Consider the following 8,598-nt stretch of genomic DNA (forward strand, 5'->3'; position numbering starts at 1 on the left):
GCCCCTGCCCCTGCCCAGGCGGGCACCCCGCGGCCCCGGGCCGGCCCTGCTCGGGAGGGGGGAGTTGGGGGACACTCATCTATTTTGCATGAACTTTCCTTCCTTATTCTCACTACTTTTCAGCGAGTTTGCGCAGTCAAAACCGAGCCCCGATTTAGCCACCGAGAAGAACGAGCTGGGACCAGCGTTTCCAGCTGGATCGCCTCCTTTCGGGAGAAAACAGGATTCGTTGTTTAGACTCAGGAAAGAGCCCTAACCGAGCCCAAATTTCCTACCTCCTTCCCCAGCCCGGATGGGATGCGTTTCCCGGGAAAACCTCGGCGGCGAGGCGGGGCGGGCGGGCTGCTCTGGCCACTCGGGGCCCCGCTCCCGGGTCGTTCCTGCCGGGGGTAATTTGGGGGCCACGGCGGAGGCGCGGGGGAATAGTCAGCGGCTGCCGCAACACGGGCAGAAAACGAGGTGGGCGTTCCCGACCCGCTCCCCTTTTGTTAGATCAAGGCAGAGGTCAATATGGTTTTAACGCGAATTTATTAGCAGAGAAATCAGCAAGCCGCTCGCTAATTAGCAAAGCCCAAATAAACGTGCCCGGAGGCTTCTCTTTTTCTTTTTTTCGTTCTTTTTTTTTTTTCCTTCTATCTCGAAAGAAAGGGAACCCACGAGCAAAAACAGAAAAAAAAAAGAAGAAAGCCAAACCCTCAGAGGAGAAGATAATATTGGACTTTATGAATGTTTTATAGGTAATTGCTGTATAACTTTTTAATTTCGCAGGGGGGTGTTCACCTCCAACGGCTGGGGCCGGAGCCGTCCCCGGAGCCCGATGGAGGGTCACAGCCCCCAGCCCCCACCCGCGCCCCCTCTGCCCCCGCGGGACCCGGCGGCCGGGAGGCCCGGACCGGCATGGGGAAGAGAGGCGCTTGGGAGGAAAGCTGCCTGCCAGGGGAGGGGGGGCAGCAACAAAGATCAAAGGCCGGCGGGGCTCGGGGGCTCCGTGTCCGCCGGGACCCCCCTGCCCTCCCTGCCCGTTTCCCCTCGTTACTCACCCCGACCGCCGGCGCTCGCTGCCTGTCCCAGCTCGGTGCGGAGACAGCTGCCGGGCCGGGGCCGCCGCCTCAAGCCCGGCATGGCCCCGCCGCGCCCGCCCCCAGGGGCCGGAGCCATGGCCGGGGCCGGGGCCGGGGCCGGCCCGGGCCGCCCGCCGCGCCGCAGCCTCTCCCCGCCGCCTTCCCGGGAAACCCACCGCCACCCTGCCCAAGTGCTTAAAATAACGGCGAGGGGCACGACACCTGCGCGGGGATTTGTTTTTCCTTTAAAACACAGACAGGGAAAAACAGCGCCGGTTATGAAACAACAAGCCTAAAATTAAAAATAAAATTTAAAAAAAAGTGGCATTTGCCTTTTCTACTCCGAATTTCTTGCGTTCTCGTCACGGGGAAAATTAGCTACCTTGAATTTCCACGTTTGTTAAAAAAAGATAAAGTTTATTTCTTTTTTTTTTTCGGTTTTTTTTTCCTTGTAATTTCTCAGTCACAAAAAAATCTATATTTTGTCATCTAAGCATTTATTTTACTGAATCCAAAAAGACATGAAAAGGGAGAGGGGAGAATCACGTTCGTTCGTTTTAAACTAACGTATAGAAGTGATTTTTTTTCCTTTTTTGGACGACATATAATAAATATGATATAGCACTCAGCACTCGGTCTGTACAATTCTGTTCGCATTAGGGAGCATGCCACTTTTCAGTAAGAAAAAAAAAAGGTCATGAGAAAAATCAGTGCAAAGTTCTCCGTTCCCCCGGTCTTCGCCGCCGGGCGGGGGTCGAGGCGCTCTCATTCCCTCCGTCCTCCGCAGCCGTTAGTCTCTCCGGCGGGCTCGGGCTGCCTCTCCCTCTCCTCCTCCTCCTCCTCCTCCCCCTCCGTCCCTCTCTCTCTCCAAGTCCTGCCTCGCAGGAGCCGAGGTCGGCGGGTCGCCCCGCGGCTCTGCCCGCCTTCCCCCGCGTGTGGTCGTTTCACTTACGGGCTCGGCTCTGGGTTCACGGTTCAAGAGTCCCTGCTCTGACTGATCGCCTCCCTCGGTGGCCGGTGGCTGCCTGCAGAAGCTCCTGCCCCTCGGCTTCCCCTCGCTTCCTCCTCTGCGGTGCTGGGGCTTGTTTGGGGACGGGGAGGGGAAGGGCTCGTTGCGGGGACCGCGGTGCCGCTTCACCGGGGGTGCGGGGTGCCGGGCATGGGGTTGGCCAGGGGGTTGAGGGCCGGCTGCCCGCCGGGCCCCAGCCCGTGGATCAGCACCCGCGGCACCAGCGGCCGCTGGAGCTGGGGGTGCGGCGCGGGGGGAGTCCGGTACATGCTGCTGTACATGGCCGCGGCCGCCGCGGCCGCCGTCGTGCTGTCCATGCTGCCCAGCAGGCTGGGGTGGTAGAAATAGGGCGAGGGGAACATCCTCTGCAGGGCCGAGTAGTTCCCGGCCTCGGCCAGCAGCTCCAAGCCCACCGCCGTCTGCCGCTTCCACTTCGTCCTGCCGGGGGGAACAAGAGGCGGCTGCGGGGCGGGCGCCGCGACGGGGCACCCGGCCCGGTTCGGCGGGGGTCCGCGGGCGGCGAGCCCCTTCCCCTCCCCGGCACGGCCCCGCACCACCGGGGCCCCGGCGGGGCGCAGCGGCCCTGCGGGCCCGCACACGGCGCGACCCCCCGGCCGTGCCCGGCTCCCGCCCCCCGCCCCCGCACCCCCGCCACATGCACACGGCGACTCCGGCCAAATTAATAACCGCGGCACACGGTTAGATCGCAGCGCGCTGACACTAATGGCTTGCGACAGAATTAGGGTGGCTGCAACCGTATGTAATGAGACAGAAAATTACGGCAGCGGTGACGGGGCCGGACCCCCCAGCCCGCCGCCGGGGAGGGCGCGGGGCAGCCGCCGGGCGCCCCCTGCATCGCCCCGGGCTCCCGCGGGCAGGAGCACGGCCGCCTCCCCGCCCCGGGCTCTCCGGGAGCCCCTGGGCCGCCGCCCCGCCGGGGCCCGCCTTACCTCCGGTTCTGGTACCAGGTCTTCACCTGCGTGTCGGTGAGGTTGAGGGCGGCGGCCAGGTCCATGCGGTCCTGCACGCTCAGGTACTTCTGCCGCTCGAAGCTGCGCTCCAGCTGGTTGAGCTGGTGGTCGGAGAAGGCGGTCCGCGCCTTCCGCGGCTTCTTGGCCCGCACCGGCGGGCTGTCCCGGCTGCTGCTGATCTCCCGGTCGCCCTCCTCCTTTGTCCCTGCGAGCGAGCCGAGGCGCGGTGAGGGCCGGCGGGACACCGGCTCGGCCCCCGCCCCGCCCCGCCGCGGTCACCGGGCCCCGCCGCCCCCTCCCCGGGGGCTCCTCCAGGGCATGGGGGGAACGGTCAAAGACGGCGGGGGGCGGCGGCGGCGAGCCCGTCCGGGGGACGGCGGGATTTCCACTCTCCGCTTGCCAGCTACAGGGCTTTCGTTCTTTCCTCGCCCGCTCCCCCCGGCCCGAAATGCCGGGAAATCGATATGTCAATCCGGCTCCGCTCGGGCCCGGGTTTGTGGCGCTCCTTGATCTTCCCCGCAGGAAGAACAATAATCTCCCTAATTGACCCACTGGGGAGGTTGGTGCACACAAAAATGGCTAGACCAGACTGTACATCTGGTTTGGGCGCTCTTATGCTAATGCTAAAAGAGCAAAATGAGCGGCACGCCCGGGCGTCTCGCTGCTCTTCGGCCTGGCAAAAATATCTCAACGGGGCAAAATTAGAAAAATGCGTCCTGCCGTCTCTCGGCTGAACGGGGCTGCTTGCGGGGGAGGGCAGCTCCGCCGGCACCGCAGGGAAAACAGCCTCTCTCCCCGCCTCGCCTTTGCTCACTCTCTTCCTTTCTTCCCCTTCCTTTCCCCACGCACACATCGCTATTTTCATTTACGAACCCCGCACGGCGGGGGCTTCCCCATCAGCACGAAACCCGTAATTAAAAAGGGAATAAAAGACGGAGAAATCAACCTGCCTATCCCGGCGCGGGGAAAACCCGGGTGTTTTGCAAAACGCACAAAGCCCTCCAACCTTCCGCTGCTTATCGCGGGCCGATTGGGTTTTTATTATTTTATTTTTAATTAAAAGTTTTTTCGTTTATTTGGTATTGGCTGTTGGGGAAGCGGGATTTTTTTCCTTATTTTTGTTTTAGACCGAATGAGCAAAACCGAAAAGGCAGTAAGTGCAGCTGAGCCGCCGGTTCTTAAAAAGCCGGAGAATCATTCACGCGCATTTGCATTAAAAATAAAGACATTCTGGTTTCCAACGCGATCCCCCCGCTCCGGCTATTTCCTTAAAAGCAGGGAAGTTAAATAAAAAAGAGGAGGAAAGGTCGACAGAGAGGGAAAAAAAGCTATTTCATTTCCTACCGATCTGAAACCCGCAATAGCGAGGATCACCGGCAAGCCCCGGCAGAGCGGAGCTCTCCTACCGCAGATTTCCCCCCGATTTTCGTTTCACCGATGCGGCCGAGCGCCGCGGCCCCGGTTTTAACGGCGGCCGAGGCGGTGCGGGGCCGGGCCGGGCCGGGCCGTACTCACCGTGGCATTTGATGTCGCCCTGCGTGTCGTCGCGCTTGTCGAGCTTGGCTTTGCCGTCCTCCTGCTCGAGTTTGGGCCTGAAGCTCTCCGGGGCCGCGCCGCCCTCCTGCTTGGGGGTGTGATGGGGAGAGGGGACGCTGGTACTGTAAGGTGCACACGCCGCCAGCGGTTTGCTGTCGCCCAAAATGTCCTTAATTAAAAAAGAAGAGGTGGAAGTCCTGGGGCCGGAGCTGGCCGAGCCCAGCTGGGGCGGCGGCGGCTGCGGGGGCGACGGCTGCAAACTCGGCGGCGGCGGCGGCGGGTGCGGGCCGAGGTGGAGGTGGTGCGGCGGCGGCGGGAGGCTCTCCGCCACCCCCAGGTGCGGCTCGGGGTGCTCCATGCTCACCGAGATGGGCGACGAGGGCGCCGTCCCCACCGTGTCGATCTCCGAGCAGGGGGACGGCGTGGCCTGGCTCCTAAAATCCGCCGGCCGGCCGTCACCGTGGGGGCGAAAGTCTCCGTTCATGACTCCGGGGCTGCCGGTGCTGCCGCCCGACAAGATCGTGTCTATCCCGAAGCTGGACCCGCTCGGCCCCTCCATGGCGGACCGCTAGCGCCGCGCCCGCATCCCCGGGGGCGGCCGCGGGGGTAGCACCGGGGGAGGGAAGGGAGGGGGGGAAGCGGGTTGCCCCAACCCGCGCACCGGCGGCGCGGGCGGCACTAACGCGGAGCCCCCGCCGAGCACCGCATCGCCGCCGGGCCGCTTCGCCGCTACCCAACTTTGTTGCGGGAAGTTGCGGGCGCGGAGCGGGGCGGACACCGGCCACTGCGGCGCGCCCGCCCGTGCCCACCGAGCTCCTCTCGGCGGCGGCGACTCCCCCCGTGACGTCACGGCCGCCGCGTCCCCCCCGACGTTTATTATAAACCCGGGCTTTTGCCGCCGCCGCCGCCCGCCCCCATTGGTGGAGGGCCGAGCGGGGGCTGACGCAGCGCGGGCGGCAGCCAATCAGCGGCGGCGGCGGCGGGGACGGGCGCGGGAGGGAGGGGCGCGCCGGAGGCGCGCCCCCTCCCTCCCGCGCCCGTCCCCGCCGCCGCCACCCCGTCGGGCCCCGGTTCCCCGGCCGCCGGATCGGATCCCCCGGAGAGCATCATCCGGTGCTGCCGGGACGGGTCCCTGGTTGAATGTCAGAGTAATGGGAAGTGCCAGTGACAAGACGTCGTATTAATCCTGATGAAGTGGCGTGTCAACCTAATTAGCAGCGTAATTACAAAGGTGGTAATGAATGATTTAGAGTTCTCCGAGTTGTATTTTAGTACGAATTGCCACTTCCAGGGCCCTATGAAGCCCACCCCGACGCCTCCCCTCCCGGCCTCCAGCAGCCCCGGGATCCGACCAGCCCCCAAAACCTCGGGGGCGTAGAGGGACGGGGCAGAGCAACGGGGGCGCAGGGCGGGGTTAGGGCAGGATGAGCTCAAGGGAGGTTTTTCGGGGGGTGATGTTCACCGACGGCACTAGGCGATGCCTTAGGTGTGGGGCCGCTGGCAGCCCCGCCCCGCGGACAACGGCTTTCCCGGCGATGGGACCCCGCGGCCGGCCCGGGGCGAGGAGCAGGAGCGTGAGGACACTCGAGTCCCTTCTTAGCGCGGCCCCGTCCTGCCTGCCCCGTACCGGGCCTGCCCAGCCCGGCCCTGCGCGGAGGATGTGCGGGTGCGGCTGTCGCGCGGGTGCGCCCCCACGCCGTTCCCCACGGCGGTGCGCTTCCTGGGGAAGCCGTCCCGCTCAGAGCTACGGAGGGGCGCGGGGAGCGCATGGGGAGCGCGGGGGGCGCCGCGGGCCGCGGCGAGCCGGTAACTCGTTGCGGGCGGTCGGGTCCGACGTGAGACGCCGCAGCCCCGCGGCAGCGGTGCGGGATGAGGAGCCGCGCCCCGAGGGGAGAGGTGCCGATGCGGAGGGTGCCGCGGCCTTCGGCTCCGCTCCCGACGGCTTGGGGCCGGCCTTCCCTCGTGGGGGAAGCCGAGGAGCTTCTGGGTCCTCGCTGCTAAAAGTCGCCGGGCCTTCCCTGGGGTTCATGCACTCGTCACCGGTGTCACATCCGAAGCGCACCGGCCTTCGCTGGGCGCCGCGGCGGGGCAGGTCCCGGCCCCACTCCCGCACTTCGTAAGAAGTTTTTCGACGGCAGGAAACCCTGCCCGCGGGCAGCCCGCTGCTACCGACCATCCCCCGCTCCGCCCCGACGGCTCCCGCATCGCCGCCCGCCGCCCCGCGGGCAGGCAGCCGCAGGGGGCCGGGGGCAGCCAGGCGTACCGTTTGCCCCGGGGCTTTAGGCGCCGGTGCTGCGCCCGGAGGCCGGTGAGGGAGCGGAGGCGGTGAGCCCGGCGGAGGTGCAGGGCCGCCCGTGTCCGCTGGGCGGCGGTGGCTGCCGTCCCCGTTGTCCCCGACGGGCGCCCGGCGCGGACGGGGCCGGAGGCAGCGCGGGGGCCGCCGCCCCGGCGGGAGCGGGGTTCGCGGCACGGCGGGGTGACCTCCTGCCAGCGCCTCCCTACAGATCGGGGCGCTTGAAGGAACGAGGAGAGGAAAAGGGGACAGAAGAAAAAGGGGGGGAAACCGAGGAGCAAAATGAAAGATCAGGAAAAGGGGAAATTTTTTTAAAGAAACCTGCAAACGCACAGGCAGGTTTCCTGCAGCAGGGAAGCAGCCCGAGGCGACCGTATTTATCCTGCTGTCTTGGTTTGCAATTTACCAAAAGTATGTCCTAATTATCCCTAGGGGAATGCGGGATCCGGGGTAATATGTTACACTAGCATAATCCTTTAACTCACAATACACTTCTCCATCCCGGAATCGGGATTTAGGGCTTAAAGTCATGTTCCTGAAGAGTGGACACCTTTCATTTCCCTGCTCCTACTTTTTAATCCTCGACTCCATTGTGCAGAAATATTCTGGGGGAAGCGGCGGCGAGGCCCGCCCGGGGTAGCCGCTGCGCTCCCGCCCCGGCCCGGCAGCAGCCCGGGGCGCCGGCAGCCTCGGCCTCTCCTGCTCCTCCGGCGGGCACCGCCGGCCGGTTCGGATTCCCAGAGGCCAGATCATCGCACGCAAAAGGCCTTCCCCCTCCTACTGGCACCTTACGCGGGCGCGGAGGGCAGCGGGACTCCTCTTGCACTTGTTGAGGCCGGGGTAGATGCGGGACAGCTGCAGCCCCGCGTCCCCGCAGCTCCTGGGTGGGTGACCCCCCTTCCCACCTCATCCCACCCGTCTGGCTGTGGACAAAGCCACGGAGCTGCTCCCCCCAATAAATCAGCAATAGCCGAATCAAAGCGATGAGCGAAGGTGCCACTCAGGAGTCGGACGGGGCCCCGCTCATTAATTAGCAGGCAGCTAATTAGAGCGGCACTTTGAGCGCTAATCAATGGCCCGATGGAGGCTGGGGGCAGCGAGCGGCAGGGACGAGGTACCATGTGCCGGGCCGGGGGGTGCGGACTCGCCAGCCGGTCCCTGCCCGGGGGGGCGGCCCCGGCCGAGACACGGCGGACCGGCCCCGAGCTCCGGCCAGCGGGGTCCGGTCCTGGGGAGCCGGGGAAGCGGCTGGTGCGGTGCTGTAACTGCCCCCCGACGGGCAGCCCCTGCCCCGAGGGGGGGGACCCCGAGGAGCGGGGTGCGGGGCTCCGGGGGTCCCTCCGCAAAGCAGCTCGGGGCTGGCAGGGCGCAGCATACCGGCCCCGGGATGGGTTTCTCCCCACCTGGATTTTGGTGCGCGGTCGTGTTGGCTCAGTGGCAGCCTCCCAGCTCGGAGGGGGGGGCGGAGGGGGCCGGGAGGGGCCGAGCCCGTTGTACTGTGAAATTTAACAGTCTGAACATCCCTTTATTAAAAGCTGCTGCTTGACATTTACACTGTGCCAACAGACTCGCCGTCTAATCCAGGCGAAAATATATTGTACCTCGGAGTAATTGGGGCCGTTGCAAGAGACGCTACAGAACGTTTCCCAGCGGGAACAAAACGGCGCGGAGCGGCGCGGAACAAGCGCGGCCACGGCCCGCTCGTCCCCAGCCAGCCCCGCCGCTCCC

At 65.3% G+C, this 8,598-nt stretch overlaps 1 protein-coding gene across 1 annotated transcript; it reads right to left on the reverse strand.

Annotated features, from left to right (window-relative positions):
- Positions 1 to 2,195: 2,195 nt before the first annotated feature.
- BARHL2 (BarH like homeobox 2) lies at positions 2,196 to 5,136 on the reverse strand. Its single transcript, XM_072868095.1, has 3 exons — positions 4,557 to 5,136; positions 3,021 to 3,246; positions 2,196 to 2,508 (listed from the first exon to the last, which is right to left on the reverse strand). Exons 1-3 carry the CDS (start codon positions 5,134 to 5,136, stop codon positions 2,196 to 2,198), a joined length of 1,119 nt encoding a protein of 372 aa, XP_072724196.1.
- Positions 5,137 to 8,598: the final 3,462 nt, after the last annotated feature.

This window comes from Ciconia boyciana, chromosome 7, assembly GCF_034638445.1.
Source record: "Ciconia boyciana chromosome 7, ASM3463844v1, whole genome shotgun sequence".
NCBI lineage: Eukaryota > Metazoa > Chordata > Aves > Ciconiiformes > Ciconiidae > Ciconia > Ciconia boyciana.

What these genes read in the sequence shown, in the direction of transcription:
- BARHL2 (XM_072868095.1), bottom strand. Translation starts at nt 5,136, where the DNA reads ATGGAGGGGCCGAGCGGGTCCAGCTTCGGGATAGACACGATCTTGTCG. An exon ending in GGGCGACATCAAATGCCACG is followed by an intron (nt 3,247 to 4,556) that starts GTGAGTACGGCC and finishes GCTCGCTCGCAG; the next exon opens with GGACAAAGGAGGAGGGCGAC. An exon ending in ACCTGGTACCAGAACCGGAG is followed by an intron (nt 2,509 to 3,020) that starts GTAAGGCGGGCC and finishes TCCCCCCGGCAG; the next exon opens with GACGAAGTGGAAGCGGCAGA.